Source organism: Phycodurus eques, chromosome 8, assembly GCF_024500275.1.
Source record: "Phycodurus eques isolate BA_2022a chromosome 8, UOR_Pequ_1.1, whole genome shotgun sequence".
Taxonomy (NCBI): domain Eukaryota; kingdom Metazoa; phylum Chordata; class Actinopteri; order Syngnathiformes; family Syngnathidae; genus Phycodurus; species Phycodurus eques.
Genome location: NC_084532.1, coordinates 16,430,375 through 16,454,885, shown reverse-complemented (window position 1 = coordinate 16,454,885; position 24,511 = coordinate 16,430,375). Strand labels below are relative to the sequence as shown.

At 41.1% G+C, this 24,511-nt stretch overlaps 1 protein-coding gene across 5 annotated transcripts; it reads right to left on the bottom strand.

The window, feature by feature from the left end:
• Positions 1-765: 765 nt before the first annotated feature.
• On the bottom strand, positions 766-14,291 carry lhx9 (LIM homeobox 9). 5 transcript variants are annotated; one of them, XM_061683618.1, is made up of 6 exons: positions 14,275-14,291; positions 11,379-11,658; positions 10,410-10,645; positions 9,023-9,411; positions 4,786-4,988; positions 4,083-4,337 (listed from the first exon to the last, which is right to left on the bottom strand). In XM_061683618.1, the coding sequence occupies exons 2-6, from the start codon at positions 11,559-11,561 to the stop codon at positions 4,083-4,085; spliced, it is 1,266 nt and encodes a 421-aa protein (XP_061539602.1). In that variant the 5' UTR covers positions 11,562-11,658; positions 14,275-14,291. The 5 variants fall into 5 exon arrangements, with proteins under 5 accessions (XP_061539605.1, XP_061539602.1, XP_061539601.1 ...); XM_061683621.1 differs by lacking the exons at positions 4,083-4,337; positions 14,275-14,291 and adding an exon at positions 766-2,055 and having other exon boundaries at positions 10,410-10,612; positions 11,379-11,777; XM_061683617.1 differs by lacking the exon at positions 14,275-14,291 and having other exon boundaries at positions 11,379-11,777.
• Between the last annotated feature and the right edge of the window lie 10,220 nt (positions 14,292-24,511).

Genomic DNA, 24,511 nt, shown 5'->3' with positions numbered 1-24,511 from the left:
TGGCCACGGCTAAAACTCAGCCACATCAATAATGGCTGTGTGCGTTTTTGCCACAAATTTTTGCTGAACGATACCCATTTGATTAACTGAAAATTGAGCTAAGTGTGTACAAAAGGGTTCTTATTCATTTTTTTCATACAAATACTAGTTATTATTATTTAATTGTTTTTTTTGAAATGCTATACATATTTTTAGCTTTCTACAAATGTCTGTTTTATTAATTCAATTTAAATATGTATGTCTTGAGTGGTTGTTCAGTGCCATTTTGGTGCTATCTATTTATCTAAAAGCTTTCTGTGAATCTATTTAATCTTTATGTATTGTCTTTCTTGTTTTACACCAGGGGTGTCAGACTCATTTTTGTCGCAGGCCACATTGTAGTTATGGGTTCCCTTAGATGGCCGTCATGACTGTGAACCCATATAAATGTATGATCACCTCACATTACATTACAAAATAGTAGTTTTGTAATAAGAAGTCAGTAAAAACTGTTTGCTCAAGTATTATTCAATTTATTTTAAAAGGAGTATTAATAACAAAAATGCTGGCAGGATCTCGTTGTTTTTAAAAGTGAAGACAATTTGCAATTTTGGAATTTTAGCAAGATACATGATGCTCATGATTTGCCTTCGCGGCCCACATCAAATAATGTGGCGTGCCGGATCTGGCCCCCGAGCCTTGAGTTTGACACTGCTGCTTTACACAGTTTGAGTGGTGAATCAGGGTTTATTTCCCTGCATGTTGAAAGAGTACAAGTATGCATGTTGAAGGTATTTGAAACTTTAATGTTGAACTGTTAAAATAAACTAGCATTGCTGCAGTCATCAGAAAATCATGGCGACTTTTATTTCATCCCAATTGGCAATTTTTAATTGGCAATAAATGTGATTCTAAGATAGAAAAGTTGTCACAATAGATTATGCTCATGCTCACTTTCACAATATTACTGTACATTGTAACACTGCCTTTGAATACGCTATGGAGATGAGATTTGAAATCAGCAAAGCTAAAATTAATATTTGAACATGTTATGTCACACCTTAGAACTCCTGGTGTCATGTGCACAAAATGGTCATGTGACCTTTCACCTACAGCGTGCTGAATGCAAAGAATACTGGATGTCTAGCTTCTCCAATTGCGTGTCAGGGACATGATTTCATGTGTTACATTTTGCAGCGGACAATCAATCACGCAGTGACTCAAATGAAATAATATACCTGTACATCTCAAGGATAACGTTAACAAGATGATAAGGCGCATGCAAAATGAGAAGCTCTCCTTGATGTATTTCTCTGTTTTGTTCACATCCTCACATCCCTCGGCACGGACAGATGGCAAAGCTCCAGCTCTGCAGTCGTCTTCATGCGCGCGTCACATTTGACGGGCATCCTGCTGCTGCTGCTCCTGCTGCTGCCCACTTTCAAGGAGGCCGTGTGCTTGCAAAAAGGACTTGTGACAACATAGAAAACTTCCATATATTGTAGAAGGACGGTTCTTGGGCGAGTGGGGGCAGTGAGTGTGTGGTAGAGAACCAAGACTGAATGGCATGTACAGTATATGCTGTACTGTGCTTACTACATATAGGAGAGTCAAATTAGTGGGAGGTGCTTGTGTGTGCGTGCGTGCGTGAGTGTGTGTGTGTGTGTGTGTGTGTGTGAGATATCCATACCGTCTCATTTGGTTTACATGTGCATGGTGTGGCCTCTGTGGAGTTGTTTGAGTTTCTTTTTGCTATGTCACAATACATTTTATTGTCATAGTTTCGCATGAGTCATTCCAATACAGACGTTCAGTGGCATCATTGGTCTCATACTGTACATGGTGCAGTCTCCTTAGTTGATAGATTCAAACAACACATGTTTTGTGTGGCCAACAACATCTGCTGTACACTTTCAACTGAATATTTGATCTCAATATGCTATATCATCTTAACCTAATATTGTCTTTGTCTTCAATGGTGAGGAACTCCCATCAAAGTTTCCCCCTTCTGTTAATACTTTAGGGAATTTTCAAACGTCGGGATGTATGGCTGTAATGCCCCAAGATTTGTTCTCCCTGAAAGAAATGATAGAGTAAGAATATATTAACTACAGAGCAACCTGGCTTTTACGAGGTCTGCATTGATTTTGACTTCATTTTAGGTTTACCATGTTATAGTACATATGTGTATATATATATATATATATATATATATATATATATATATATATGCTTTGCAGCATTCTGTCGACTCAAATTCTACAGCCATGATCATGCACTAAAAAGCAAATTTCAAATTTTTTGACTGCAGGGTTTGGATGCAAATCCATGGGGCATTACGTCAAAAACCATAAACATCATAAAAGAGGAAATAGAAATTAAAATGGAAGCAAAAATGAGGAACGACAGTGAGTCAAGTGCTCACTGATTAGCAAAAGCTTTCTCGGCTGTTGATGTGACAAACAATAACTGTATTCAAGAAGGAACACAAAAATGGCAAGTGCAATGAAAAATAAAAAGCCATTTAAAGCAAAGTATTGTTTTTATTCACACAAACTTAATAAGATATATAACAACCGTTTGGTCCATAAATATTTAAGGGGAAATAGTTTCTATACACCATCTTTATCAAGAAACAGGGAAACATGGACAATCTTGATAGAACACTTACTGTACTCAACTATTAACACGAAGATCAATATATAAGGTTCTTGGAACTATATCTGAAAGAGTGCACAAATGCTTTCTATGACATCGCTGCCCCCTCTCCCCTTCTTTTTTCCCCCCAAACAGGATACACCATAAAAAGATCTTTGAAAATAAGATGCAAACCAGTACAAAACTAGTGAGGCGTCCAAAGGGTGTGACTCAGTTAACAAAGAACACAGACAATCCTGAATTCCACAACCTTTTGTCCCAAGTTATCGCATAAGGCACATAGAGTAGAACTGAGTTAGGCATCTACTTCATCAAGTAGATTCGGAGTACCACTTTGTTCTAGAATAGAACAAATTAGGACGCGCACAATGGAAATTTGTCTTCTGCTCCCCCCCCCCCCTCCTTTCTCTCTCTCTCTCTCTCTCTCTCTCTCTCTCTCTCTCTCTCTGTCTCACTCTGTTACTACCTTTCAGCCAGAAGAAACGTGGTTTGTTTTTTTTGGTCTGATCAGTGGCGAGTGGCGTTAGAGAAAGTCAATGTCAGGAGAAAACATGAACTGTGATTCCACCTGTATCTGAGGTCATTTTTTCAATGCCAGCTCTACAAATCCAGTCTTAATCAGTATACTACACTCCTTTTTTCATTAACACAAAAACATCACCCTGAGCAACATGATAAAACAATAATGCACTTTTTACGGGGGGGCTCTGTGCAATTGACTCGATCTGCTGATGAATTTACTGGAATCAATTTGACTGCAATTCATCCAGCAGGGCAACATGAAGTGTCAGCTGATTCCAACAGAGGGCATAAACTGCTCTCCTATCCAAATGTGTTGTCTTAACGATGGAAAAATTTGCTCTCATTGCATTATTGTTATCACTTAGCACAGTCAATGTTTGGATCAAGTCAGAAAATATGTTATTGTTCTTTCTATCGTGAATCCTTAAGTCTGAATCAACTGCCATATGGATGGGAGACATTCAAAAAGAGAATTAAAAGACTCTTTTCTGGATAATTTACCCATATACAGAACATTCTACAAGTTGGCTTCCCAAATGATTTCAAAAGAGAAACAAAAATTGAATTGGAAGCATACAATTACAGGTTTCTGAGGGCCAAATTCACCAATTAAGCATGAATTAAGAAGGGCTCAATTTGTAATAATTCAATAGAAATGTACAAACGTTTAGTTATTGTTTTTCCCAATGATTTTCTTAAAGTCCTTTTCCGCAGTCATGTGGTGTCAGATGCTACGCGTTTTCTTCAATAATTTGATGTGGCCACTGCTCGTCTTGCGTTTGCACGCTCTCTTCAAAGGAGACATCTCTGCTTGATTTAAAGGTCAATTTCAAAAGTGAGAGAAAAAAAAAACTAAATCAGAGAAATTAACGATTTAAAATTTAAAAAAAAAAAAAAAAAAAAAGAAGCAGTCTGCTATCTTGTTAGAAAAGGTTCGTCAAGGTAGTTTGTGAAGGGCTCCCCGAATCGTGGCTGTCCAAACTAGAGGTGACGGACGTCACTACAGTAATCGAGGGGTTTGTCAGGTCTGTTAGTGTGGCCGCGCTGGAGGGGGGGGTCAGGGGCCCACTGTCGGACGAGGGCGGAGGGAGTGAGGTGCCATCAGCCTTATCAACACCTCCGTTCTCCTGTCGTAAAACGTTCCTTCTGAATTTGGCTCTCGCGTTTTGGAACCAAACCTGCAAACCAATGCCAGTGTGGCTTTTACTTTTTGTGCTTATGTACGACTGCTTTCAAGAAACAGAGTACATAACTAGTGCTGCAGATCAACATAAATGGTGGACACAATATATTTAGAGTTGAAGGTGCCAGACAACTATGTCCGCTCCTCATCTTAGTACAGAAATGAAAAGGGAATGATCATCTTTTAGGATTTAAAAATAAACGTGTGCACTCGTCCTTTAAAGAATACACTAGTCAACTACTTTCTGCCTCAAAAAACAGCATTCACGCGTCTTTACAGCCAAAACACCCATCTAACGACCAATCCATCATGGCTGAATTAAATAAACATAATACAAATACAAACAAATTTTTAAAAAAAAGAGTTCTGGGGTGAAATGACAGGGGATCATGTAGTAGGGTGTCGGTGCAGAAAGGCAGAAAGGCAAATGGATCAGTGCTTACCTGCAGAACTCTTTTGGTCAGGCCCGTCTTCTGGGCCAGCTGCTTGAGGTCCTTTGCGTCCGGGTTGTGGTTGATGGCAAAGTAGGATTTCATCGTCCGCAGCTGGTGGTGCTTGAAGGAGGTCCGCATGCGTTTGGTCTTCTGCGTCGGGGCGTAGGCCTGCTGGTCCCGGTCCAAATGGTCCGCGTCGTTCTCGTTGCAGCCTGGGAGTGCAGAACACAGAGCCACATCAACACTGAACATGTTTGCGTGTCTGTGCACTCGCATGCGTACGTCAATTACATCTGCCGGTGGGTTTATACTATAGGTGCATCTCAATAAATGAGAAAATCACAGCTTTTTTGCTTTTTTTTTTTTTTCATATTTCAAGAGTTCAATTCAAAAAGTGACATTCATTCAATATATAGTACAGCACATTGTTCCAGTTTTAAAAGGTTTATAAAGATGAGTTGTGAAATAGTTAGATATAATTGATTCCATGATTATGTTATACAGTGCCGTGTGTAATACAAAGTCGTACATTATGCATTGTGTACATGATCTTCAATAACTTCGCTGGTCTAAAAAAAAACATGTCAATAATGGTGTGTCTCAATAAATTAGGATATTGTGGAAAATGTAATAAATTGCAGTATTTAAATTCAAAAATTCAAATAATAAATTGTAAATAGATTCATGACACTTAGAGTGAGATATTTGATTATTTTTATTTTATTTGAAGATTAGACCTTACGGATAATGGAAACCCAAAATTCACCATCTCTTGAAATTAGAATATGACATAATAAACAGTCAAAATGATTTTTAAAATGGAAATTGGGTAGGAAATTGTCTACCGACGAGGATTTTCCCCATGTGTGTAATTAGTTTGTAAAACACAGGATGTCTCCAATGCCCCCCCCCCCCCCCCCCCCCGCCATCATTTCACAACCTAATACCGTCAGTCAAATGATTTCAATTTTTAGTGAGATGTGTAAAAACTAACCACAGTGTTAGTTATATTGCTACTTTACTAATGTAGTACTTTTTCTCTTTTTTTTCCTCAGGGTGTAAACAAAACATTACAGTAATGTCCACTTGCTCTACTATGCAGCTGAAATTTGGGCAAAATTAAATCTGTGCCCCTCTGAAATCTAAATAGATCCTACATCTGTCTGAATATGTTGTTGCAATTTTAATCAATAAATCGTCCTCAACAGGAAGCCTATTTCATTTCACTTGCAAAAGAAGAAGTTATTCACAAATTAAAATGTCAATTTTTCGGGACACCCTGCATCAAGTTTCCCTTTTTGAACTGAAATGAATGAAATTTTCTACAACATTGTAATGGATTGAATGCACGCAAGGATAAGCGGTATGGAAAATGGATGGATGAATGCATTCAATGAGTGGCAAGCAAACTGTGTGGCACACTATTCCAAATAACAACACACGCCTCCAGTCCCTTATAAATGCCATCTGTGATGACAACTTAAACTGGTTAGGACTGGTTTGCCACATAAGGTTAACGTGTATGGATGACACTGGACAACAAGTTACATTGTTGTCCTCATATACTTTTAACATACACGTCGACCACATTGTTTTACTCTTTTACTGTAAATTTGAGGCTCAAAATGAAAAACAATAATAATAACATATGCAATTATACTTGGCATAATGTGAGGGTTCATGTTATTCTAGCTCTGCCTGGCACCCTTCCACACTATTAAAATGAAGATTATTGGCATCTGTAGCACACATTGTTGTATAACAGTTACCCACTAGGGGTCTCTGTATCCAAAGAAGACCTAACCTAATGGAGAGGTGTGGAATAACAATACTCAGTAGACCCACTGAGCTCGACGTGTTCAAAACAAGCAAGAAAAGGCTCACTTGAGACAAATAACATCAAAACAACAGCGGAATCGGATCCTATTTGTAGCAAATGTGAGGTTCAGTCAGATGTGCACACTGATGGATATTAACAAGAACGTTTTGGGGAGACTACAATGACAAGGATGTCAAAGGTTTTTACACACGCAAACTGATTTAATTTGTTCCTTTTTAGAGTTAATATTTAATAATTCTGTTTGACTATTCATCGTTGATAATAGCGTTTCGTTTAAAAATAGATTCATGCCGCAGAAATGAGGAAAATCAAGTAGCCTAAAAAATATTTGTGCCTCATATTTTCTGTATAATAATGGAATAATGCGAGCATTTGTTTTTTTCGCGGATTGAAAAATCACATCCTACTGCTCCATGAGAAAAGCAGGCATTTGCATAACGGAATAAAGGGATCGGAATCATGTTTGCTGTATGCGGTTCATGCATGGAGCCCTGGCATGCACTCGCCCTGCCTGAGAACACTCGCAAGCCCGACCCGACCCGACCCGACCCGGCCCGGCCCGGCCTGACCGCAGCGCTGGAGGTCCGAGATTCCAACGTCGCTTCCAATTAACGGAGAACAATTAACGCGCAGATTACCCTTCTTCATCCCCCCCCCCCCCCCCCTCCACCCCCATTCATTCATTCATCGGGAACAAGGCTTGGGGAACTCGGCCGCACAATGACAAGCGCGCACTAATTCGCAGAGAGACAACACGAAAAATTGGGACGCTGCAGGGAGAATTGAAAAAAAAAAAAAAAAAAAAAAAAAAAAAAAAAAAAATATATATATATATATATATATATATATTCATTTCAAACTGAGACTCAATTTCTAATTCACCGACAGCAGGCAAAAAAAGTGTGTATTTTTGCATGATTCTGTATACATTTTACCATTTTACCAAATAAGAACAGTAACGTTTGCACATTTACATGTGAACGGATGGCAGTACATTAATTGTTTGGCGACAACAGGCGATCTCCCCCCCCCCCCCCTCCCCTCCCAGATGCATTTCACCCAGACATGCAAGCCCTTACATAAATGAATACTTCAACTCATCATCTAATTCAATCATTGCCCAACCAACGTGCCGTGAGAGATCATCAGGCGACGATTTCACTGAATCGTCCGAAAATGATTTATGACTGCAAATAATAGACCTGTGTAGGTCTATCTAGGCCAGCGACGTATAGTGACAGGCAGAACAACTAAATGGCAATTACCCAGTGTACTGTAGCCACTTTTTGTGACATTTTGGTTTGCTTGTGTGCAGTGAGATTTTGTTTTCCAATGTCAAATATGTGCCTTGGCTCAAAAAGGCTTTCACCGATTATAATTCACTTATTTTGTCCAGGGTGAGATTTTGGTTCTCTTATTGTGTTTGGAAAAAATGGGAATGTGAAAACTTTTTCGGACGTTATTTTTGCTAGGTTGTTTTTGCAATCTTTTTTTTTTGTTATTGTTGTAGTCACATCAGGTGTGTGCAATTACATTAAATTAGTCCTCAAAATATTGATTGATTTGTTTGTCCATCTATTCTATATAAGGTATTTGTGTTTTTTTTTTTCTTATGCATGTCGTGAGAAGATCATCAGTTGCCTGAAATCGTGCATTTTCACTTAATTACTCCGAAATTTATTTACTACAAATAATATATATTTTATCATCTTTTTATGACAGTGACATTTAGTGACAGGCAGAACAATGAAATGATCTTTCACTGGATGGCAATTAACACGTGCATCCACTTTTTGTGACAATTTTCTTCTGTGGTGGTGTGCAGTGAGATTTATTTAAATGTAAAATTGTACTTTGGCGCAGTGCAGGTTGGCAAACACCACATTTATTGACTTCTTTTGTCCACCAAGAGAATTTTGGCTACGTTTTCTTGTTTGTGTTGGGAAAAATTGGGAATGTGACAAATTTCAGGAAGGTATTTTTGTTAGGTTGTTTTTCTTGTGTTGTGAGAGATCATTAGATGTATTGTAGGAAATTGACAATTATTAGCTCCAAATAATGTATCTTTGATCATTTAGCTATCTATTGTCAGTGATTTATAGAGACAGACAGAACAGTGGCCAGTGTCTTCGCTTATTGTAAGATTTTGATTTTATTTTAATTCCTTTTTTTGGGGGGGTAGGGGGGTGTAAAATGTAAAAATGAGCCTTGGCGCAATTAAGAGTTGGTAAACACGAATTTAATGAACTTGTTTTGTCCCGAAATGAGATTTTGGTCACGTTTTCTCGTGCTGTATTTAGCAAATCATGAATGTGCAAACTTTTAGCAAGTCATTTTTGCACTCTGTTATTGTTTTTTTTGTTTTGTTTTTCCTTATCGTGCGTGCGCAGCGTGAGGGCGTCTCACCTGTGTTATAGCTAGGTAAGTCCAAGCCCATGCTGGCGGTGCTCTTCCTCTTCCTCGGCCGACCCTTCTGCGCCGTGCCGGTGCCGGTGCCGTTGAAGTAGGGCAGGCCGAGGGCGCCGCCGCCGCCGCCGCCGCCGCCGCCCTTGGCCGCCAGCTCGGCGAAGTTGAGCTGCGGGTGGTAGTCGGCGCCCTGCACTAAGCTCTCGAAGTGCAGACGGCAGTAGACGAGGCTGTCCTTCATGCCGAAATGGTCGCCCGTGGTGAGGGTCTTGTTGCACGACGTGCACGTGAAGCAGCTCAAGTGGTACACGGAGTCTCGCGCGCGCATCACCATCTCCGAGGCGGAAATGCCCAGGTGGCAGCGCGCGCACCTCTGCACCGAGAACCTTCTGGAACAGACGCATCGTCAGAAACACACTCCTGTCACGGGGAGCACAAACACAACATCCCCACTAACCATTTCTGTAACGTTCTCAAAACGTCTGCTTACATATTTGGTTCCCTCAACGTTCTCCTAACTTTTTTTTTTTGTAATAGGTTTGGTTCGCTAAAAAAATAATGAATGTTGCTGCCATGTCTTCTTTTATAATGTGTGTCACATAAGCAAAAAAATAAAAAATAATACAATAAATAATACAAATAGCGTCAAAGTCACAGTTGTGCTTGACATGTTTGTTACATGGTCGGCTTTTGCAGGGGTGGGGGGAATGTTGCTAAACAACACAACAAGTCCCCACAGAGTGATTAAAACCGGATTCGTTAAATAGTAGCAGCGGCGTTAGAGTGATTTTAATATGTCTTTAAATTTGGACCATTGAAGTGAAGGCTCCCTGGACATTAGCATGCGGTGCTAATACGGAAAACCCTCGTTAGACCAGCGTTGTACTTAAATTCGATTTTATGTCGCAAATGTAGTCTTCAACGTAGGTGTGTCGTCTCATTAAAAATATTTGATATTGTTTCTGCATGTTAAAAGTGAGCTAATTCCCCCCCCCCACCACAATCGTTGCTAACTCCCTGACATTCAGCTCACACAAAAAGATGGCGATTTAAAGAAACAAGCTACATATTTATCTTTAAGTGCCACAAATTTTACATTATTTTTTTATCCTGGATAATATGTCACAAGCACACAGATTTCACTATGACTACCACTTATATATTGTGTTTTTTTTTTTTTTTTTTTTAATGTGTAAAGTTTTTGGATTCACACACACGTTACGTTTCAAAGCATTCATAGGCCAAACATCCCAAATGCAAAGCAGCAGCCTGTTAAATAGAAACCCAAAGTGACCATTTGTATCCGTTTGTCATCTATTTGTTGGAAACACATCTGGCTTAACGGGGCGAATTTGGCCAACATTCGTCGTTGGCGTACACCTTTTACCTGTAGTAATCCTCTTTGCAGTAGATGCTGCCATCCTTGGCGAAACACGTTAGCTCCGACTCCAGCGCAAGTTTACATTCACAGCATTTGAGACAGCGCAGGTGCCACTGCTTGTCCACGGCCAGGAGGTAGTATCTGTCCGAGATCTTGCCCCCGCAGCCGGCGCACAGGGCGGGCTTCTCCGGGCTCATGGAGGGCATGGTCTGGATACACAAACGGGGAAGCTCTTCAATACACTATCACACACACACACACACACACAAACAAAAAAACAACGTTTTGCCGTATTGGCAATAAAAAAATAATCATGGCAGCATTTAAGTAATATTTGATTATTGTCATAGATCTTTCATAAAAGTTTGTATAAGCCAAGAAGTATGGCCTTGGCGAGACAACGCTGGCCCCGTAACATAAAATTATACAAAAGAGCCAGGACATTTGAGTCCAGACAAAATGTTTTTATTATGCACAAAAATCTGCCAGCGTATTCAACCAATCTTACTTGCAGACTTTATTTTTATGTGCATCATTTACCAATCCAATATACTGCATAAGCACACTGGTTTTTGTTTGTTTGCCTGTTTTTTTTTTTTTATGGGTGTGGGGGTGGGGGGCAAGTGTTGTCATGTCTACAATCACAACAATGTGCGCAATATACCGAGTAGATCCACTAGATCGCTTATATTATGTTTGGTCAAATTAAAAAAACGAATTGCTAATTGTGTTACGTTATGACGACAACCATTTAGATTAGTTCTGCATGTGAAGCAGAAGACTGTAAAAGTGTTATGTTGTTCGAGACTGTTAAACGCCAATGATTTGTCAGCGTTAGAATTTCAAATTGCTCTGCTGCGAGTTTAACAAAAAAAAATATATTTGAAACTGCAATGCCGTGCGATTCAAAAATATCAGTGTATTTCCTTGCTGGGTGTGGAACGGTTACAGTTTGATTGAAAGACCTGGCCTCACCGTCTCTCTGCCGTTGATCTGCATGGTCTTGGCCAAGCGAGACTCCGACTTGGACCTTCTCTCCATCTCCTCCATGATCCCTTGGATGTGGTCCCCGGAGATCCCGTGGAAAAGCATGGCTCCCGGTCCTGCAGGGCGCAACGTGCGAGCGGCTGCTTCTGCCTTGCAGCTCACCACTTCCATATACCGTGGACCCGGACTGCTGTGCTGCTGGGTCGGCTCAGCGCATCCAAAATGCAGAGAGGCAGATCACTTCCGGGCCCACTGCGTGCAAAGGCAACTGGAAGCAGAAGGAAAAACTGGAGAAAAAACTACAGCAGCAGCAGGAGCATGGGTGGGACGAGTGTTGGTAGTGAACCAGCTTGTTCCTTCTTTCCAGAATGTCTCTCATCCAGATTAAAAAAAAAATATTTATATATATATATATATATATGTATATATATATATATATATATATATATAAAGTCCAAGGGGGTGAACGGAAGGAAAGGGGGGAGGTGGCTACAGTGTGGCCAAAAATAATGACACAACCTTCGGCTTTTTCCCCACTTCCAAAGTTCCCAGTCAGGGCTCCTTGGTGTTTGGAGGTCAGATTGAAACTGCCTGCATTTGAGCACCGTGTCGTATTTGTGAAGAGAGCAAAGCCTGCCCAGTCTGAATAATTTGGTAGGAGGAGTTCCCCATCTCTCTCTCTCTCTCTCTCTCTGTTTCTCTCTCTCTCTCTCTCTCTGTTTACCTCTCGCTTTCTCTTCCTCGCCATTCTTTCCTATTGCCCAACAAAGAAGTGTCTTTCTTGCCTTAAATCCTCCCGAGTCTGCCTGCGCACAGCTTCACTTTACGATATTAACTTGTTTACATCACTTTTAGTCACCGTGTCGCTGCTTAGATGCCATATAGTCGCTTGTTTCATCACGTTAGTTGTTAATGTTCTAAAAATAATACAAAAATAAAATACAAAATTTACATATAGAAAATGAATAGGTTCCATCAAGCTTCTATTCAGATGAATGATCACGATTTCAATCATAATAAAATAATTCATCTGACGGTCCAATCAAGTGTTGGGTTGTTTCAGTGTGCACGTGAAGTGGGCGGGGCCTGGTTCAATTAAAACTATCACAAAGGCGGCACTGTTATATCTCATAGCAATTACATTGCCACTCTAAATAAACACACTTTAAATAAGTTCCTTTTTTTTTACATTTGAATTTTATTACAATATATATATATATATATTACCTCGATTATCTGTTGTAATTACATTACATTATTTTCTCTCTCCCTCGGGAATTGGGCCATGCAGCACCTTTGTTTACTTTCAGTGGGACTTAATTAAAGACAAGAGAACGAGTGGAGTAACATTTTCCACGTAGCTAACAGGCCAGGCGAGTGTTGTGTGTGTGTGTGTGTATGGCAGAAATGAAAAATAATATAGTGGTAACGATGTGAGGGGGTGGGGGGTACCCCACCAGTTATCGCCTCTTTTCAGAAATTTCGGTTATTATTGACTTAATATGATCCACGTCATGCAGGCGTCACTGAGATTACACTATTAAGTCTAATATGTGTCAACTTTAAGGCGTGGGGGGGAATAGGTAACGCAAATTATTAGACAAAAATAAAGGGGTGCAGGCAGATTTTTTTTTTTATTTCATTATGAATAAGCTTGCCTACATGCATGTAGTCCAAATATGGTGTCATAAAATGTCAATATGGTCTAACAGAGACACACCATAAAATGAAGAAGAAGAAAAACCTACAATGACTGTGCATTACTCGACTTTGGTCAACATAAATATATATTTTAATTCATTTGTAGACGTTACATTATTATGCCAATATACACACACCCAACCCCCACCAACCATCAAGTTGTGTAGCCATTAATTGGAGGCCCCATGAAGGCTTGAACCCTCCCGGACGGCTTTTGGACCTGAATGAAATGAACCTTCATTTGCACACTGTCAGTGTCCCGCCAGCAAAATAAAAATGAAAATAAAAAAAGAGCAGATAAAAGGAAAAAAAGAAACCACACTTCTTTTTAACTGGACAAAGGCACCCTGACAGTAAGAAAATAACAATGTACGATAGAGCATGCGCACGACTCCCTTTTTATTTCCGGCGATAAAAAGAAATAAGTTGAAGTCATGCGCATCCGCGACGATTTTATGGAGACATTTTTGACGACTTGACAGCGGTAACATTTGATTTGACTCAGGAGGTTTTAGCGATGTGTCAGTGAGCATGCAGCGAGAAGCACGCAGGCACAATTGGACTTGTATCGTTTGTGGATTTGCATTGAAAAACAATTGCAATATTCTCCGTGAATAAACACGCTCGTTTTGCTTTTTTTGCCCCCATGGCACAGAAATGCCCGTTTGCGTGACTTTAAGCCTGAACTGTCTTCCAGTATTTCCTAAAAACATTTTTGCCTCAAAGAAGCCTTTATAAAATGTAGAATTTCTTGAAAATGTATTGAAATGGAGACAGTGAGCGAGTTAATTGAACTTATTTCCAGTTTTTAAATAATGAAACAAGAAAATATATGAATCTAAATAAAAAGCACGCATTTCCATGCAATTACGTTATCATCATTTAAGCATTTCACATTTTCCAAATAATTTGATAAAAAGGCGTAAAAACGTTTTGTATCCATAATTCAGAAAAATATTTGTTTTCTTCAAATGGATTTCATACATCTACCATATTTACCTGAGGTGACTTAAAACAATTCGTCAATCATACAAACGATGTATTTAAACGATTAAAAAACGAATGCAGCACAAGATGAGGATTTGTCAGTGAGTTATCATTAACCCTTACCTTAATACCGTCGTATTTTCCGTGGCTGCTAATATTGATTCCAAGAAGACATAGCCCGGAGTCAGGCTCTTACCTGAGGATGTGCTGGTTCGACGGCCGCGCGATGCGCAAGGCGGAGGAGACGCTCGGGACTGTGCGCTGCGGTGGAGGAGAGGAAAGAGGAAAGAGAGGCTGACTGCTCGCCTGCCGGTAGATGGGGGCTGTTCCACGTTTGTGAGCCGCGGCTCCACTTCCAGCCTCAATTAAAACACAAGTCATTTAAATATTCCTCCGGCATGCACAAGACACAACACGGCGCACACACGATTGCACAGAAAACTGCAAGCCAATGGCCTTCGCCGCACGCGAGGAGCTTCTGATGGCTGATGTCGCCACGAATTAAAAAGGGCTAAATAACACAATCGTGTATCTGTTACCGCCTTATGGCAAGCATTAACCATTCATACGAAGGTTTAGAAAGCATATTAGGTCACTGAATTAATTTGGGCTTTATTATCAATCATAACAACGAAATATGCTCTTTATTCTCTAAATGACGCCTCAATGTTGGAGGAAGCTCCACTTCCAGGTCCGTGACAAAAAAAACAAAAACAAAAAAAAAACCCACACACGCTATAGCATGTTTATATGCAGATGTATATTACAACGTATACTAGGTATTTATAATCAATATGAAGGAAATATGCCTGCTTTATGTATTGCATAACACTAACAAATGTTGGCTAACTCACGAAACCACCCAAAGATTGACTATTCCAAGTCTACTTTTCTTTCAATTGGTAATAAACTCCAAATAAAAAAAAAATGCATTCATCATTACATAGCTCAGTACTAAATAAATGATTACTCCAAAAGCATAAAATATAGAAATCACTTCCTTCCCTCCTGAATAATGTAGCTCATATACTTATATGCTCAATGGCATGTTGGTTGTATTTGCCATTCTACACAATTTTGGCCTCATGCTGCAGTATGTAACGAACCAAAGAAAATGGGGAAAAAAGGTAAAACACTAACAACTGTTTAACAATGTCAAGCCTTTGGTTTCCTGAATATTCAATATTGTTTTGAAGTGGTTTCATGGTACCTGAGCTCAAATGAGACAATATTTCCTCAACTATCATTAATGAAATGCCGCTTTCCGTTTGCCTATGTACTGGATATTCATGTCCCCAAACAGCTGGGTAATGTTAAAAAAACAGGCCATAAAAGCATGCTCACAATGGTCATAAAATAACACAGACCTTTAAGTGCACAGACAATGAACCTGAATTGAACTGTTAACGTGACACAGGGAGCCATTCTGGAGGCAGGATCACACTTGCAGGAGGTGTTTGTGGAGTGATTTCAATTGACAAGGAGTGAATAGAGTATTGTCTGGGTGAACACTTGGGCTGTGAGCAAAGGGTGACAATTAATTACACCTCTTCTGCTTGCATAAATGAACACGTGCCATGCTGCTATACAGTCACTTTGCTCCTTCTGCCTGGTATGTAGCTCATCAATAATGCAGCGGCACTGAGATCCATTTCAGTGCGTACTGCAATGTTCATGGAGCACACTGTGGTTCCTGAGCACGATCGCCTCCCGCAGGCTCGATTCAACCGGGCTCCTTTCAGACACAGCGCCGACCGTGATGCCTGCCTGCTCTCTGCTGTAGGGCATAGTGGTTATCATAGCACACATGTATCCAGGGTTCATCAGGCGTTATCATTTCTGGGTCACCTCAAGTGACACTCAGTCTCGCTCTTGGTGCCTCCCAAAAGAATGGCAGAGGAAGCTTCTCCCAGGATCTGCCGTGGAAGCGAAGCACCATGGGTGAAAAGCTGAAAGAATGAGGGAGAGGAGAGGGAAGTGAAGGGAGGTGGGTGGTGGTGGGTTTTCAGGAGGAGGATCAGAGGGAGGAGTGAAGTGCAGTAAAGCTGCATCCCAGTCACATGTGCCTTGGTGGGAGTGTGAGGAAGAGGGTGAAACATCCTGGAAACAACAAAGCAGACTTGACTCCTTACTGAGGAAAATATTTCATGGTCACAAACAGTGATTATTGGTTGACACAAGTTAATTAACCCATTGAATTTTGATACAGACCTCATAAAGGTGCTATTGTCCCAGATTTAATTTAAACTAACTTGCAATGTTATGATGTGAGATTTTCATCAATGTCATGGTGAATAACACATGGATCTTAAAGACAAGCAAAAGTAATGATTATAAATCAGTTCTTTACCTATTGAGGACCCCTTTGAGAATGTGAAATTCTTCCATCAGGATAATTCACAAGCACTACGTTTTGCACGCAATGAATATACTTAATAGAAAATGGATAGGCTTATGTATACATAGACGTGTTCGTGAGGAATTGCCATCCCTAGTTGTCACTACGAAGAACTTTACATACTAATATTTTTTTCTTATACATGGCGCCCTTGGGTGGCAAGGGGCGTTGCTTTAAAATGGACTTTTCGAGCATCTTACATCCTGCTGGATTTTATTCCAACCCGTCATTCTATTCCTCACGTTTGCCCTGTTCTTCCACTTTCTCTTTTCTGTCTCTTCCTGCCTCCCCCCCCCCCAAACGATCTCCTCCCTGCTCTGCTCTGCTGGAGCTCAAATCACAACCCCAGTCCCTGGCAGATGGAGGATAGGCGAGAGAAGCTCTTAACTAGCTAGTCTGAGCCTCTGGTCTCTGCACACCAACTGCTGCCCCCCCCCCACAGACACACACACACACAACAGCTCCAACAGCCCGACGCCACCGCCACACACTCCCAGTATGTCCTCTGGGGATAGCCTGTTCTCCAGGGGGCTGGTGCACGTATTAGTCCATATCTGGCCACACTAGAAAGGACAAGGTAACATGATAGATGGTTGTTCTTTATTGCGATATAACAAAGCAAAGCTTTTCAGGGTAGACACACGGGTTTACGTGATGTTTGGATGTGGTGTTATGTTGTCAAACTGACTACGTCCCTCTGCTTTTAACAGCCATTGTAGAATAAAGAGGCAATGGTTCTTTTAGTGGCTGCTAACACGTTGATGGGAGTAATACAAATATCAGCCTTCATTTGCCCCCCAAAGCGGATATTCAATTCACACTGACTTGTTAAATACGAATAGAGGCTGGGATACTCACATACAGTTTCCAGTGTACAAATCTACATGTATCTGGTAGATAGTCAGCACCATGCTGAAGGGAGTTTAATTCCTTGCTCAAGGACACTTCACAAGCGCTCAGGATACTAAGTAGCATCTATCTGGCACCTAATGACACTTTCTACACCGCATGCTCTGTAAATAGGCTTCTGCATGGGGGGTTCGTTGATGGGTGCCAAACCTACGACCCCTTGGTCCCCGGGTTTTTGCAGACTGAGCTTCTGTCTGCCCAAGCATGTGGCTCAGCTGAAATAAACCTGCCAAAACAGTACCTCATTGAGGTGCCAGTGAGTGGCCAGGACTCTTTTATCTGGACTCATCTGGCGGCCACGGCTTGGCCTGGCATCAGCGTGTGCACCAGTTGCGGTCCAGGGGAGAAACTGCCCCTCTGTGCTATTTGCAGCCCTGTCTGTCCGAAGGAATCTGGCACCCTGACTGTCACACAGAGGCCATGTGTGTGTTTTTATCACTAATTCTACCACAGGGATCTGGTTGTCCAGATGACCACTGTGCAGGCTGCTACCCTGAGGCGAGCTGACATTGTCTGTGTAGACCAGACATTGATGGAAAGGCTGCTCAAATGCTGCTTGAAAATCAAGACTCTTCCACACGTGCACACACTCCAACAAATAAGGCAGGGCCTTGCCAATTGCTGGGACTGATGTTCCTTTTAGCAATCATAAGACTGACACTCAATTTTTTTTTTTTTACCCCCCTGCCAAGTGTGTGTCAGTATGTGGCCAGTCTTGCCAACAGTGATGGAGATGCTGCAAGTGACTGTGGTCGAAGCCGTTGGCCGCAGGGCTGCCGTGCCTGTTTGAGATGGAGAGAGGGCTGCGGGGAAAGCTGAGGCAAGAGGGAGCTGCTTGGCCTGTCAACTGGTAGTGACTGGAGCACGTCTGGTCACAGTTACGAACTGGACAGCTCTCTTTTTCTCTGCGGCTAGTGCCATCGTCCTGAAGAAAGGCACACGGTTTGTTGCTGCCACACTGCTCTGGTGCAGCATATGCTTCAGCTGAAGGTCAGAGATGTTCAGTCCAAAATGCCTGAAAGAAACACTTCGTGTATGGCTGGCTGCTGTAATTTTTGGACCAACAGAGGAATACTGCTAAAATGCTATACAAGTGTTAGTTTAAAATGCATTGGACTGTACTGTACTTTCGGTTGGTATTTTTTGTCAAGCATATTAAATAATTATCTGAAGGTATTATTAAAAATTAGTATGAAAGAAAGCAGATGTAGATTAAAAACATTCCACAGAATTCTACACCTCCATAGATAACTTGTGAATTCTGAAATTAGTCATTAAAGGGGTCATATTTCGCCAAACCAACTTTTTCTAATATTTGGGAATATTGTCTCCATGGTGCCTCAGGAAACGTGAAATATGAATTAAAATTGTCTACGAATTCGTGAGTTCCAGACGTTTTTCTGCAGAGAGCCCTGAAATCACGTAATTCAAATTTCTCAAACTTATCTACGTCACTAGCAAAGAGCTCCGCCTTCCCTTTTCCCTCCCGAGCCAGCACTGTCAACATAAACGTGTGTTCTCACAAGTGGGCCTCCTACAAGGAGGCAAACAATCAGAGGAAAGGGAGCTGCTTTAGCCAAATGTGGACAAAGCAGATACAAAACTGGGTCAAACAGAAGTAGCTGTCAGAGGGGCCTTATCTGGACACTCATATGATAAAACCAAGGTGTTTTTTTTTATTTTTTATATGAAATTGACACTTGTACAGTAAGTCCATGATAGAGAGTCACTCTGTAGAGGTCTAAATACCCCCCAAAAACAAACAAACAAAACAAACAAACAAACAAAAAATAAAAAATAAAAAAAAAATATATATATATAATAACAAATTAGAGATTGTCTTGACAAAAGAGAAAATCAGTTTCTTTAATAAAACACTGGCGGGAAAAAATACAGATCTGTTTGTTCTACAGCAGTATCCTTTTAAATTCACGAACAATGGTATTTCATGGACAAACAGGACATTAACATTTTGGTGCATCAGGAAAATCCTACAGTCTTCACCTAAATGCAATGGGTTCTTTCTTTGTATATGCACAAAACATCCCAAAAGTTGAATGAAACTCCTAAAAAAAAAAAAAAAAAAAAAAAGGTTTGCCTTCTCTCTTGGGATGAAAATGAATTCATTGTCAGAGGTACAGTAATCATTTCCCCTCCGTACAATGTTCTTCTATTGTCGATGTGATCAACGAATGGAGGTTTATGGAAAGATCCTCAGTATGAATGGGATGACTTCCATCAGGCTGGGAGGCTTTACTGTGTTGTTTGTAGCACTAAAACAGGATGATGAACAAGAACCTTCCAAAGCGTGCCATCAATGGATTGTAAAGATATGGAGGGATGAGGCAGACTTGAAATTTGGCCTATTTCATGGTCTGGGCTGCAGGACTGCCAAGGCCCTGAGTGGCAAGGCATCTACTTGAAAGCGACAGCTCAGTCCCCAGGCAAGAGGCACAGAAGAGCGGGAGGCAAGCGAACCCAGGTAACCTACTTGATGGGTGTGACACCTTCACCATCCCGCTGTAGAATGTTGCCGCCGCACGCTTCACTGCCTCAGTTTACAATAACACAATATAAATTCACCTCTCATCCTGTCTGATGATGCGTCCCCAAGAACCTGTCCTCGCCAGCACTGTTGGGATCACAAATCTCCTTGTAGCTGCTCACAGGCCTGTGTTGCCATCACCAAAGCACTTGCCTTTAGGACCCACCTGCCGAGGAGGACAGTGGCCGTGCAAGTTGTAGAATTCGGCGACAGACACATCCTCTCACATGCCTCTGTTTGCCCAATCAGGCAGAGTCAGGCAAGCGTGTGTGACATGCTCAGAGCCTGAAGCCATTGCACTGTCTTCCCACATGCACTAACGAATCAAACCTCACATCTTTCCTCAACATATCTGCAAGTGGTGCAGAGCCAGCTCTTGGCCTTACCTCGCACCGCTATAACTGTGGGTTGCTAAGTGCAGTGTTTAGTGCACCCTTTCTACTATTTCAGCCCATTAGGAGCCACAGGGTGTTCTGCTCTTATAAGCCTTTATGCATGCTCTTGAACACAAGTTGATCTATTGCAGTAGTGCGAAAGGAGGGCCCCAGAGTTCATTAGGCTGCAGCTCAGGAGAGCAGCCGCAGGGAACTGCGCTTTAGCCAAGTGTTGCCAGGAGGCTGCAAGTCTAGTGGGGCCGCTGTTGATGTCCGTGGCGTGTTTGTTAACAGCCTGATTCCATCAAGTGGTGTAAAAGCAGCACAGCCAAGTGAGAGGGCTTGACCCTTGGCATTTGCCTGTTTTTAACAACACAGTATTTCAGTCAAAGGTAGCGAGTTTAGTCAAGCCGATGTGGATTGCAAAGGATGCTAATACTCATGCACCCGTACATTTGGGAGAAAATAAATAATAAGAGATGCAACGCAAAAGAGCACAAGATGTTATTTGACATCCGACTGTTATCTTCTCTTATATGCCCTTTATCTTGAGGGCAAACATCTAAAATGCACTTTCAGTTTTGACCCCTATACTCCCACAACCCTTGTTAATACATCAGAGAAGTGAAATACCACCAGAAATTAAGTACTCATAAAAAGGAATGAGAAATGAAACTCACTGCATTCCAATGGACATTCAAGAAAAGCTTCAAAACAAAATACCATGAAATTGTATTTTTCACAAGATTATACAGAACAATCGTTTCCTCTTCTCATGATTACAATTTGAAAAATTAAAAATTGTAGATGTACAAGAGGCATTTCACAGTCACTTCTCAAATTTCATCATTCAGTATGCTGCTAAAAATGGTTCAAAGCAAGGCACTAGATTCTTAATGTTATCTTGCGTAGCCTACCTGTTACCTTGGCACATTGGACCTATACATAAAACTGAGAATTAAACATTTTCTTCATCGCAGGGTCCTTCACGTTGACTTGGCCATACGGACACTGCAGGAGAGAATGAAATAATTAATCCGTGTTATACAGCCGACTTATGCGCTGGGTGTGGGCGCACTCACTCATTGTGACAAATAAAACGATGCAAATTTCTTGGCGTGGCACAGAGGGTAAGAGTACGCCCTGCAAACGGAGGGTGGCCCGTTTGTATCCCCGTACGAGTGCATGTTGTGTTGTTGTGTCCCTGGGCAAGACGCTTCACCCACATTGCCTACAAATGAATGTGGTTGGATGTTTGGTGGTGAGCCGTAGGTGCAGAATGGCAGCCACACTTTTGTCAGACTGCCCCAGGGCAGCTGTGGCTACATAAGTAGCTTACCATCACCAGAGTATCAATGAGGAGTGAATAAATCATGCGTGAAACTGTAAAGCATCTTTGAGTGCGCAGAAAATCCCTACATAAGGCGAATGCATTATTATTATTATTATGATAAACAGCATGCAAACGTGAAACTATATAAATTATATATATGAATAGCTGTGTTTTAGTTGTGGTGTTTTTACTTGTTTGATCAGTACAGACAGCTGACAGTGTCATTATGAGGAGTGATTTAGACACATTTTTATGCGAAACTCCACATGCCACCGCTAAGCTCTGCTTTCTTTGTTGACCTTTTTCAGCCAAATGTTTTCCAAGTAATTTTTACACAGTAAAAATAAGTACATCAGATACAATTACCGCGATCACACAATAAATGCAAAATTAATTTCCATGAAACTCAAGTACCAATCCATATTTATTTTGGTGGGAATGTGTGGAGATAATGGAATTTAGATTTAGCCTTTGAGTCACTACTGAACCAGTAATATCGTCCACTCCACAGAATATTCATCATTCTCCATGAACCAGGAAGTAGCCGGATAACTAACAAATGACAAACAAATGCTAATTGCTTTCTGCTTTTGATCACAGTTCAGTGTTGGCGGAGGTTTACGCTCTACTGAGTGACATTCTCCTTATACAGTATATGGGCAGTTCAGGGTACTGCTAAAACAACAAATCCAGTAGTGACCCCAGACTTTCATTAAGTACTGCATTTTGTAGAACAATATTAACGTAATTTTTTTCAGTTGTTATTCACACATGGAATAATAACAATAATAGAACTTAATGAGACAGAACAGAAAATAACAGATGTGTCAAACTGGTTGCTCGGAGGCCAGATCTGGCTCACCACATTATTTTATGTGGCCCGCGAAAGCAAATGATATGTAAAATTGCAAATTGTCTTCACTTGTAATAACGCTTCGATATTGCAAGCATTTTTTTGTTACCATTCCAACTTTTAAAATACATTTAATTATAGTTGAAAATGTTTTATAGTCTTTTGATTTAAAAAAATAGTTACCCATCATTTTTTTCTGTAATTACATGAGATGCATTCATTTATATGGGTTCAGTCATAAGGGCCCTCCGATGGAAGTCATAAGTTTGACGTGGCCCGTGACAAAAAATTATTTATCCCTGGAATAGAATTTAATCGCAGTACAAAAAAATACACACAACATATTAGAAAACCAGACAAAGGAGCTCACATGTCTGCAAGCACTGCCACAGCACTTCCCTCGTTGAAGGTGGGCATACTCTGTGAACACCTTGTACCCACTGGAAGGGTCAACATACACCTGCTTCTTTGTCTGCACATAATGAACAGATATTTATTAATTAGACCAAGGCACAACATGAACGCTGATGTATGTTTCCTGCATACACTCAAACAAAAAGCATAAGTACAACTGAAATTAACATAAATATACATATTCTGTATATATAAAGGCGGCACGGTGGCCGACTGGTTAGAGCGTCAGCCTCACAGTTCTGAGGACCCGGGTTCAATCCCGGGCCCTGACTGTGTGGAGTTTGCATGTTCTCCCCGTGCCTGTGTGGGTTTTCTCCGGGCACTCCGGTTTCCTCCCACATCCCAAAAATATGCATAAATTGGAGACTCTAAATTGCCCGTAGGTGTGCATGTGAGCGCGAATGGTTGTCTGTTTGTATGTGCCCTGCGATTGGCTGGCAACCAGTTCAGGGTGTACCCCGCCTCCTGCCCGATGACAGCTGGGATAGGCTCCAGCACGCCTGCGACCCTAGTGAGGATAAGCGGCTCAGAAAATGGATGGATGGATGTATATATAAACAGATTGTTTTGGGATAAAGAGAGGAGGGTGGTGGGCGACCTCTTTACATTGAAAGAGATGTCAAACAGTAGCTTGTATGATATTGCAAATTAATTGGTGCATTGCATTTGTGTGTTATTCAATAGTCAAAAATATGCCATGAAAAATACATCCAATATTCATATTTTTTATCTACTTCAGTTAATCAGGGCATTTAAAATATATATTTCTGACACAACCTCTTACGGTATGCTCCAGCTGTTTATAGACGCAATCACCTTCTGTGAGTGAAAAACACCGAACTCCTCTGCCATCCCTAAGGAAGTTTTGAAAATGTCACCTCTCAGTCTGTTTCAAACTGAGAGCCCACTAGTTGTTGAGCTTTGACAGGCCACAAAGACAAAAAAGCCCCAGGCCTTTTGGTGACACAGCCTGTCATTTCACATGGCACTGCACGACCACATCGTGAAGCTGGCATAGCTGGGCCCCCTCTGCATTGTGCTTTTCCCACCCAGCCCTTCACATTCTCCTCAGCTCTTGGCCAACTTGCCTCAACTTCACTGCACACTCAGGAGCACAGTATTTACAACAGAGAGGCCTCAAGGCACGGAGGTGCACCTATTCACGGCCACCACCACTGCACGCCTCACTGGCTCTGCTTGATGGAGGAGTAGAGACGACCTTAAGAAGATGATGAATCCAACAAAAAAATTACCCCCAATATCAAGCTTGTGCTTAAATGCTGGATATAAATATTTGACTAGATCCCAGCTATCTCCACTTCTGTCTGTATTTCATACTGTACAGTGGAACTATGTTTGAACACAAACTGCTTCGGGACATTGTTCAACCTCTGATTCGTTCAGATTTTGTATTTATTTTTTTTCTTCCTGAATGGGAAATAATAGAAGAGGAAATAAGACAATCCATGTTGTATCTGCCACCATCATAAAACCTTCATTTACTGTACAGGCAAGGTTCTACGTTTAACATTGCTCATAAAGAGTAAAAAGAAGTTAACGAGTATTAAGGCTAGATAGAAGAACAATAAAAGATTCTCAACAGCAAT